The sequence below is a fragment of the Cajanus cajan genome, chromosome 2, assembly GCF_000230855.2.
Source record: "Cajanus cajan strain Asha chromosome 2, NIPB_CcT2T_4, whole genome shotgun sequence".
Taxonomy (NCBI): domain Eukaryota; kingdom Viridiplantae; phylum Streptophyta; class Magnoliopsida; order Fabales; family Fabaceae; genus Cajanus; species Cajanus cajan.
Genome location: NC_138518.1, coordinates 6872991 through 6884451, shown reverse-complemented (window position 1 = coordinate 6884451; position 11461 = coordinate 6872991). Strand labels below are relative to the sequence as shown.

The following is an 11461-nucleotide window of genomic DNA, read 5'->3' as shown; positions in this document are numbered from 1 at the left end:
CAAAAGTGCAACCAGAACGGCCCGTTCTGATTTCAGAACGGGCCGTTCAAGGTCCAGGTGTTTTAAAAAAAAATTGTCATCCACGTGACATCCATGTATGCATCTACGTGGCATCCACGTGGCCAAAAGTTAACTCCGTTTAAATAATTTGGACGAAAGTCCCACATTAAAATCAATTAATTAATTTGGGACTAAATTGAAATTAATTAATTAGTTTGGGACCAAATTGAAACCAAAAATAAAAATGGGACTAAATTAAAACAAATAATTAATATAAGGGACAAAAATAGGGTTGTAGCCTATAAAAATGAGAGAGTGAAATTTTAGTAGGGCCTGCCCCGACTCCCAGTTTCATGGATCCGTCCCTGCCACCAACCTATTATCTCCCCTTCGAGAAGCTCACCTCACCCGACTATAGTGGTCCTCTACTATATATATTATATAGTCAAGATCAAGAAAAACGGTTGATAACCTTTAGTGGGAAAAACTTTGAAATACTCATTGGAGAGAGCTGGAAAATTAGCAACAACGTGTAAGAAAAAGTTTTGTATCTATCACTTTCGACATATTTTAACTAGTATAGACTGCAAAAACTGAATTCGTTAATTGCACATGTTCACGTAGGAAAAGAGAAAAGACTTGTATCCTAACACATATTAGTACAGACTATGGTTTAGTTCATGTAAGGATAGGTCACTACAAGAAAATATTGAAATAGTTGCAGAAAATAAGCGTCGATTAATAGTTGATGTAAATATTATTAAAAAACCCAATATTATTTTAAGATGTAGTATCTATTTTTTTCTTATTGAATTTAGTGTCGAAAAAGTCGACACTATTTTTTAAATATAGCGTTAATTTTTCTGACACTAATTTAATTTAAGATTTAGGGTTTAATTTAAATTAGTGTCGAAAAAGCTAACACTATATATAAAGAAATAGTGTTGGCTTTTTCGACGTTAAACTTAAAATAAATGTTGATGCTATATTTAAAGAATAGCGTCGACTTTTTTGACACTAAACCCAATTTAAATATAGTGTCGAAAAAGCCGACGCTATATCTTAAAATAACGTCAATTTTTCTGACAGCATACGTACTTTGAGAGAGATAAAGATAATTTTTTCAATTTTATATACGCATAATGTGTTGTAGTGAGGTTCACACATCGAGTCTCAAGAATGTTAAAAATACGAACAAATAAATGAGAAGTTGAAAAAAGAAGATAAAGAAAAAATAAAATAAATTTTGTGTCGACGTAGTATCGACTTAACTGACAATAAAAAATTAAAATAAATAAATTTTTTTACCCACAGTTTAACTAACACAAGAAAAAATTATGTTGATTTATTTAGCGTCAACTAAAAATCGACGAACGACTGATAATATTATGTCAATTTTTATTATTTAAAGTCGACTTTTGGCCAACTTTAAAGTAAAACATTTTTGTATTGGGTACTCTTTTATCCTTTATCCTCTTTTTTAATGAATTTTTCTTTTGCTAAAAAAAAAATCGCACATGGGAAAGCTGAAGAACACTCGATGATTTATCTAACAATACACAAAAAAAAATTTGTTATATAATAACTGTATACACAATACGTATCATTAAAAATTACTTTTATCTATATAATAAATATAATATATATTAATATATTATTAAAAAATATAAGTATAGATTATAGTGACATACAAAATATGTTGTTAAATCTCATTCAAAATTAATATTAAAATTATGTATTATTATATGTCAAATATATATATATATATATATATATATATATATATATATTATATACTTATAAAGAGACTTTTTTGTCACTATAGTGCACGGAGAGAGCATCTTTCAACGTATAACTCGATTGTCTGCCTCTTGCATATGCGTGGTCCTCAGCCATATTTGCCCACACATGGCTAATTACAGTAAGCCAGAATTAATGAAACGCGTCAATGTAGCAACACATGCAGAGGATATCTGAACGATAAAGCAACACGTCGATTTACGTACAACAATATATATTGTTCATTATTAACTAATGAAACTATACATACGTATCGGCCTGGGATATATGCATCTACCACACTCCTATAGTTATGATCTTGCTCTCTTTTTATTTCACTCTTAGAGTTCTTTTTCATTTTCTTGGTTAACACCTTATTACATATTAGGTTACCAACCGGTGCTAAGAGGTTTGAGTACTTTCTTACGTTCAAATTTGACTTCCAAAAGAAAATAAATAGTTAAATTCTCCTTCTATCCTTTATTTTATTTACATTAGTCAATTTGATCTCTCTATTATTGAAAAATTTAATTTAATTTCTTAATTTTGAAAAATGACGTGTGATTCTTCTATCCAATTGAGACTAATAGTATAACTTTTTATACATGTGAAATAATAAAAAATATTATACATGTACAAAAATTTAAGGTTGATAGTCTCAATTCACTACAATGAAATTGTCATTACAATGAAATTGTCATATAGTGACACTATACATGTCACTAAAAATTACTTTTACCAATATAATAATTACAATATATATTGATATATTATTAAAAAATGTGGGTATAGACTATAATGACAAACAAAATATGTTTTTACATTTCATTCAAAATCAACATTAAAATTGTATGTAACTATATGTCAAATAGACATATGTCTACATATATTATATCTATAGTAATACTTTTTGTATGTCATTATATGTAACATTTCTTGTAGTGATTTGACAAATAACCATATTGCATCATTTGATAAAATTTAGATACTAAATTGAATTTTTTATTTAATAATATAGAGACTAAGTTGAATAATGTAAATATAATAAGGGGCATAAAAGTAATTTAACAACAAAATCAGAAATCCCACAAATTTGTGTCGAGAAGAAAATCACTCCAATTTTGACCTTCTATAGGAAAATCTCCACCTTGTGAGGTCAACGAAGTAAGATTCTCTTGACAATTATTAATGTCTTCCATGAGCCTCCCAAACCCATCTTGGCTGTTCTCTATGTTGCCCCCCTTATCATCATCATCCATCATAGTTTTCCACCAATTATTGTACTCTGATAATGAAGCCTCACCACATGCTTGAGTTGAACTCTGTTTGACCCCACTTTCAGCACCTTCTCTAACAACACTTGTCCCTCTCAACCAGGGTGAAGCTCTTGAGATAGTTCGAGCCCGAGGCCTTATCACCTCGTGAGGTTTCACTATTTCCTCTTCCTTTTCATTGCTTACCACCTTATGAGAGCATGCTCTCCTGCGAATGTAGGTGTTCCAGTAGTTTTTTACATCATTTGGTGTTCTTCCGGGAAGTCTTCCGGCAATCAGGGACCATCTACATATAGACACAAAGGTTTTGTTTTGCTTGTTTCAATTAACTTACTTAATTAGAGAAGTTGTTATATATGAGTTTTGTAAGTGTTTATACAAAAGTTATTTAAGTGAGTTCATAATCACAGCAAGATCATTTCAAATACTTCTGTTTGTGCTGGTTAACAGGTTTGTATATACAAGCATATGTTATACTTTAATTGGTATGTAAATTTATCGTCATTTTAAGTTTTATTTTTTATAAAATGTTGTATGTTTTATCAAAACTTAACATTTTTGAGAAGTGCTATTAATATAATCTTCAACACATACAATATCTCTCTTAGTTAAAATTTATTAAAAATTACTATTAAAAGCGTTTTATTAAAACTCTCCTAACATTTTATGTATGTTAACAGGAACTATATGTAAGGACCATAATTTAAAATAAGGATAACTATACAGGTTAAATAAATAATTTAATCTAAACTTGGTGCATGCATGTTTGAAACTGGATGACAAAGTATGTGGATAGAAATTTGTTAGAAGGAGAAAAATCACATCAGTTTTTAACTTAAAGATGTGAAAGCAACAGTTGCTTTTCAGTTATGAAAAATCACATCACAGATGTGAGACCAAACTTGTTAAAGCACAAAGGCAAATTTACGGAAGAAAAACAAAGACACTTCTAAAAATAACTGCTATCTAATGTAATTTTGCATCCAGCCCATATTAACATGTCATTAAAAGTTTAAAAATCCTTTTCATTTTACAATGACAATAATTAACATAATAATATAAATTATCCAAAAACTCCCGGACATCAAGCCCATAAATTCTAATTGGCTATGTGATATCAGAGTCCAAACATGTTAAGTTTAGAGTATGTCTAATTAAGCTTGTCTAGAAACATTCTTAGAAGAGATCTTATATATAAATTAAAAATAAAATTTTGAAAAAATTATTATGAGAGATATCTTTCACAAAACAACTTATACATAAATTAATTTTAGTTTATAAAAAATCTTATTTCATTTTTTTTCTATTATCATATAAGTACTTTTGCATAAACTTATTTAAACAAACCGTTCAATTATTAAGTTGACAGTATAAATAGTAATATAAGATAATATAATGAAATGTTTAACACAATATTCTTATAGAATTTATTGTCTCATTTCAACAAATTTTATAGTGAAACTTATTTAAACAAACTCTTAGTTTACTTGCATCATTAAGTTTCACAATCAAAATTATAATAAATTTACTCTTATTCACATGCATCTATATTACAGATAATAACTAACTCTTATTTTGTTAGTTCATGACTAGGAGTCTAGGATACATGTTCTTGTCACAAATGATACACAAATGCACTACCTGTTTCCCAAAAGTTTATGCAACCTTAGCAACATATCAACTTCGTCTTCAGCGAAATCTCCCCTCTTGATATTTGGTTTTAGATAATTCAACCACCTCAGTCTGCAGCTCTTACGGCACCTGTTCAAGCCTTCAAAAATTCAAGTATACATGTAACTAACAACAGTTTCACTTTTTGTGCAAAGGCAATGAAGAAAATTAATGATGAACCAAAAATAAGAAGAAAGAAAGATGGAAAGTTTTTATTTTGAACAGCAAAAAATTATATATTGATGAGGTATAAGAAAGATGGAAAGTTGAGCAGATACATATTGTGCTTCTGTTCAACAATCATTTGCATGATAGCTTTTATAATTATTGATCCATTACTATCATAGTGTATCATATGAAAGCAAGTATTACCCGCTCTTGTAGGCACCAAGTGCCATTTTCCTTCTCCATATTGTCTCACACATGCCCTAAGAAGGTCATCTTCCACTCCACTCCATGCACCTTTCCGTACACATACGATTCCTTCCATAGGTTACCAAGTGCAACGCAATACTAATTAACAACGTACCTTGATAATAACTAGGTCTAGCTAGTTACTAATCTGTTGGCTCTATTACTCAGCTATTTTAACGTATATATACACTAGAGAAGATGTTAACAACTATAAACGTGCAATGCTTGTGTCCACAAAATCTAAACTTAACATGCAACCTGCTGAACCACAGCATGCACGTTCCTATGACCCCCCCATCTCACCCCCACAGCACAAATAGGATGAGGATTTTTAAGAAAGTGAATTGGAGCATAACCCAACCTTACAAAATTGACTTGTAAGGTAAGAATTCTTTATCTCTAATCAATGTAGGATGTTCAATACATGTCCTACACATTAAGGATTGAACATCTCGAGCTTGAAGTTTACAGGACTAGATATCTGTGAATAGTCTGATAACAACTTGATAGTAGATGACTTGATAAAGTCAATAATAATCAATAATCACTAGAATATAAATTCTAATATCATCTTAAGAAAGTGAATCAGAGCCTAACTCAACATTTCAAAACTAACTTATAAAGTGAGGATTACTTTCATTTATATACACTATTATGACCTTATCTCTAGTTAATGAAGGATCTCTAACAGAGGGTATTTGCAGAAAGTTTTTTAACTTCTTATATAATTCAAATTTTTTATTTATCATATTTATTTATGAATTAAATCAATCTTTAACCTCTATATATTAATCACAAACTATTATCATATGCAAGAGTATTCTTTGAGGATTGTTATTTGATGATAGTATTTTTAGGGTTTTTTTTTAACTATTTACCTAATTCAAATTTTTTATCATACTTATTTATGAAATAATTTTCAATATTTTAAAATTAAATTATTGATAGTTAAAATTAATCTTGTACTTCCATATAATATATTTATCGCATAAATAAAATTTATATATTTAAAATTCTATTTATACAAATTTTAAATATAAATTATATATTCAAATATAGAATTTATATATATATATATTATAAATTTAAATTATATATAATAAACATTTAACCTATGAAATGCACATGCTAAAATACTAGTTACATATAAAGGGAAAATAGAAAATTTTACACAAAAATCTTATCTATAATTTTATGTTAAGATAGTTTCAAGCTCAAATAAAAAAATGGAAATAAATCAATAATATATTGTATTTTTTTTCTTTATCGGTTCATTTTTCTAAAATTTTGAGTAGATTTTTATTAAAAGATGAAAAATCATCAATCAATTTATTTATTTATTTATTTTATAAATTATATTTTTCTATACATAATTTAATTAATTATGAATTTTTTACTTTTATAAGATTGGAGCCCTAGAAAGTGGTCCCTCCAGCTCGTTATCAAAGCCGGCACTGGTGGTATATGGTTACTTTAATAATTTATATATTATATATAGACTCATGGATAAATTAATAACTTCATACATTTGAAATATTTTAACTTCGTGTTCCAACCTATACATGGAACTTCCGAACTAGTGCTTGTTTTTTAGGTATATCCTCAACTATCCATACTAATTGAAGTTTGACAATTGTACTCAAAACCATAAAATCTTCATCGAAAGCAACACCACACAGTAAAATCCTTATATGTTCCTGGATAATTCTTATATAGTAAGACATGATTTACCGTAAATACTCAAATCAACTGGGGTACAAGGGTGTAGAAAGTAACTTATGTTTCAAAAATTTGGATAGTACAAAGCCCTTTCCAGAGCTATAGTTATGTCTGGTTGTTTATAGTAAATGCCAATTCAATGAAGTTAACAAGTTGCGCGGAAAATATTGAATGGGCCACCATATATCCTCGAGAAAATATTGAATGGGCCACCATCCTCGAGAAAAAGAATGACATACAAATGATATAATGCAAGTTGCGGGGTCTAGAACTAAAATAGTATTCGTTGTCCAAATTATCAAAAGGAATACAAACTCTCAAAAAAATAAATGCATGGTTCTACGATCGATATTGATACTTCCTGTATATAATTAATGAGAGAATGTGACACCTTTTACGTTAGTTAAACATATAATATATGCAGAAAGTGATACGTTTTACATCTCTTATAACTTTAATCAATGTAAAATGTCACATTATATATCGGTTATAGCTATAATGAATGTAGATCGATTAAAATGTCCTTAGAGTTTAAATGTCATTCTATTTTTCTAATATTTGATTTGTAGATTTCACACACAATGTAAGAAGAAATCATTCCAATTCCATATTAGAGGTCTCATGTAGCTGTGATGAAGAAGACATCCAATTTTGAGGAGTGTGGTTGAACATAACATCATCAACAATACAAAATGTTATATAAAGTGACATGTAAAAAGTGTGATAAAAACCTAATGGAGTAATTGGATTCATTTGGCTTCTCCTTTAAGTTTCTTCCTAGATTTTTGGTTTCTCTTGATACTCTTCAAACTTCTTCAAGGCTTCTAATGGAAGTACAGACCTCTGGTTTCACCTTAGAAGATGAAGAACACTTTTCAAGTGGTGTCACTTCTAAGTAGAAGATAAACCACTTCAATCCTCACCACACTCTTAGGAAGAGGATAAGAGAATTGGAAGCAAATCAAAGAGAGTTTAAGACTTTTGAGAGAGAGAATTCAAAGAGAATACTGGACCAAGTCTCATAAAATGATCAAAAGTGCATTTTACAAGTGAGAAATCCTATATATACTAGTGGTGAAGAAGCTTGTAGTGCAAGCTAGACAAGATAGAGATAAGGTAGGGACATTTAGATCTAGATTAGCCAATCATAGAGTGTCAAGTGTCACCTTGTCTCCTCGAAGACAAGAAGGGGATACTTAGATATAGAAGAGTCAATCATAGGATGGCAAGTGTCACATTGTCCCCTTGGAAAGCCAAGGGACAAAAATGTGTAGGAGAAGCTAGCTTAAGCAATTTTGGCCAAAGGAGAAGGATAGGCGGCCCACTTGTTTTCCTTCATCTAATCCATCCCAAAAATCTTGGAATTGGTTTAGTTAGTTCACCATATGATGATGAGACCTAGCTAAATCAATTCCTTGGATTAAATGAAGAAAAACAAGTCTAATATGTAAAATTTGGTCTAAACCCATTAAAGGCCCAATTGTTAGCTTCACCTACACATTTGCTATTTGCTACCCCACTACTAAAACTAAAAATAAGAAAATCTATGACCCTTAATATAAGGTCAAATAAAATAAAAGTCTCCAAGTAACATACTCTAAAATCCTAAGGGTATAACCTGCAAAGAAAGATAAAGGTGCCTTATAAATACAAAGGCAAAAATAAGCCTATACAAGTATCTACTGCATACAAGGTACTATATAAGATATAAGATATGTACGATAGAAACTATGAGACTAAGAAAAGTAATCATACTTACACTACTACAAAAACACTCTTTTACATCACTAAATTTACATCGGTTTTACTATAACCGATGTAAATCATAAACGCGGTGGCAAACTTGTAAATAAATAGAAAATGTAAACATATTTACATCGGTTAGGAGGAGAAACGATGTAAATATGAGTCATTCTACATCGGTTTTTATTATGACCGATGTAGAAGTGAGCCCCTAATATGTACCCCGCGACCACGCTAGGTTAAAGCCTTACTCAGCAACGTCCCAGCCGCCGCGAGCAACCACGGAGAGCTCAAGTGCTTCCTCCTCTGTCTTCGCCGTCGCTCCCGCTCTCAAATGCGTATCGACTCCACCGTGCTCGATAGACTCTCCTCGTCCAACACCACTCCAACCACTTCCTTCAACCACCGCATCACTATCCCCGATTTTCTAACCCTACACGAATCCCGCGCCTTCCTCCTCGTCCTCCTCAACAACCTCCTCCTCTCCAATGCCCCCTCCCGCATTCCCCTCCTCATTTCCCAAACCCTAAATTCAAACCCTCATGCATTCCATTCTCCTCACATCTAAAACCTATTCGAAGCCCCATTACTTGTCTATGGTAAAGTCACTTGAAAAAGTGAAGCAACCGCGTGGAAGACGAAGCCCCATCATTCCAAGTCGCACCACCGCTACGCTATCACTGTCCTCCCTGGCGATGGAATTAGCTCCGAAGTCGTCTCTATCGCCAAAGACGTTCTTTTCCTTGCTGGTTCCTTTGAAGGTAACCCTTTCTCTCTTGATTTTTTCATAATCCCAACATTTTCATTTTCTATTGAGTGTTTGCTGAACCAGGGATCAAATACAAGTTCCAAGAGATGCTTCTAGGTGGAGTTGCATTGGATGCCACGAGAGTTCCATTGCTTGAGGAAACCTTTTCTGCCGCTAAGCAATCCGATGTTGTTTTACTTGGTGCCATTGGAGGGTGGCTACTTTACTTTCATTCTTTGCCACTTTAGAATTTTGTTTTTTAACTTTGTCCAAACTTAGATATACTATCCTAAGTAGAGATGGTGTTGTTTTAAAATTATCCCAGTATAGCTATTAGTTTTTCTATTTATGATCTTTATTGCAGTCACATAGGTAAATTTTTATACTTGTGTGAAATTTAGGAATAGATTATTCAGAAGGTTAATTATGCTCCCTAAATATGGTTTTGTAAATATTAGTTTTCTATTTCTTTCAAATGTAGGCCTGATGATTCTACTGCTGTGGTTTGTCTTACTTATGACAATCTTCTCTGGAATTGCATCCTCAACAGGTGGGTGCTTCTTGGTTATAACTTATACTAGCCTAAACTATTTAAGTTTACATATAGAATTTTCCATGTCCAGTGCCCAGCTATGATATTACGCATGCAATTTATATTTGAAACTCACTTAATTACTTTTGGCCCATGTCAAAATATGATTACTATTGTGAAGTTGGGAATTAACAATCATTTATATGAATGTGAAATTGGTTGGATGGGAAGAGATATGAAACTTTCCCTTAAGTAGTGTAATGTTCTATTTTTGAAAAACATTCGCATCAATCCCTAATTCAAAACTAATCATTACTTCTAGGTTAGGATAAATTGAATCTTGTCTGTCAAATGTTGGTTGAAGTTGTATTTCTAGTGGCATGATGTGATACATTCTGTGGTGTAAGCTAACTTATCATGCTTGAGTAATGGTTTCCCAGTGTAAGAACTGTTTGTCATTTTGATGAAACTAGTTAGATAAGATATTATTCTACTTTTGGAATGATTTTTTATGGACGTTACCTAATTTTTTGTTTAATGTCTCATCCAACATGCAACAATATTTCCTTTGGATCTTGTGAGGCGCAGGATGCGGTTAAAGGGTGCTGGCGATTGAGCTCATGTCTACAACACTGGTTTGTTTGGAGCATTTGGGCGCATAATTCAAACTGAAGGGGTTAAGTTATTAGCATACTCAATTGCTAAATTTGCGCCAATGCTCTTGGGTTAAGTTAATTGAAAAATATAATGCTGGGAAAATTTGATCTCTTAAAAAGTAAAGAGGATATATTACTTGATTATCATCTAGGGTTAATGTCAACTAGGCTGCAATGAATTTAGAAAGTATTGAATCTGACATGTAGCCTTTGCCATAGGGAATTCAAAATTGAGACTCATAATAAATCTAAAAAATCTCTAAAAGCTTGATTAGTGGTAATATGAACTTAAATTAATTCATAATCTCTTTAATACCACTTTAGTTTTTCTTTAATAAATTGATTCTTACTCTTTGGTTACAATTTCTTTGATCTTTAATTTGTTTTTGGGTTGCTAACACATATTGTGCTTCAATTCAATGTCTTATTTTTCAATTCAATGTCATTTCTGTTTGTAAAAAGAAATTTGTTTTGGAGTATAGGATGAAAATTTGTCTTATGGATGATGAAATTGATTATAGCTATATCAAGTCATTAACCATGAGAATAGATTCCAGTATTTTTTTTTCTGCACAGAGCAATATAAATTGGCTAACTCAATGTATAAGATTTCATTGAATGAATTGTTGTATTCTTTGGCTGTAATTTCGAATGCAGGGACCAGCCTTTTGTCTCTTATGGATACCTTGTAATCATCAACCTGTTTACTTGACTATTGGAGTGAACTATTTTTATCTATTAATTGGTGCTTAGGACATTTTATAGTCTTGCTGGATTTCAATTAGTAACCTTGTTTCCAACCACAGCTCATGTGGTAAGCTTCACTTTCGTTTCCCATACTTCTTGTAGTTTGTGTGTATAAACCTTGTTTATTTATTATGAGAAGTTACATGCACATTATATACAGACACAGCAACCTTGTTAT

The 11461-nt window shown here is 31.2% G+C and overlaps 1 protein-coding gene across 1 annotated transcript; it reads right to left on the bottom strand.

The window, feature by feature from the left end:
• Positions 1–2748: 2748 nt before the first annotated feature.
• On the bottom strand, positions 2749–8509 carry LOC109813508 (transcription factor MYB1). Its single transcript, XM_020377700.3, has 3 exons — positions 5097–8509; positions 4695–4824; positions 2749–3339 (listed from the first exon to the last, which is right to left on the bottom strand). The coding sequence occupies exons 1-3, from the start codon at positions 5212–5214 to the stop codon at positions 2856–2858; spliced, it is 732 nt and encodes a 243-aa protein (XP_020233289.1). The 5' UTR covers positions 5215–8509; the 3' UTR covers positions 2749–2855.
• Between the last annotated feature and the right edge of the window lie 2952 nt (positions 8510–11461).

Coding starts and splice junctions, on each gene's coding strand:
- LOC109813508 (XM_020377700.3), bottom strand. CDS start 5,214: ATGGAAGGAATCGTATGTGTACGGAAAGGTGCATGGAGTGGAGTGGAA. Junction 4,825..5,096: donor CTTGGTGCCTACAAGAGCGG/GTAATACTTGCT, acceptor GAATTTTTGAAG/GCTTGAACAGGTGCCGTAAG. Junction 3,340..4,694: donor CATAAACTTTTGGGAAACAG/GTAGTGCATTTG, acceptor GTCTATATGTAG/ATGGTCCCTGATTGCCGGAA.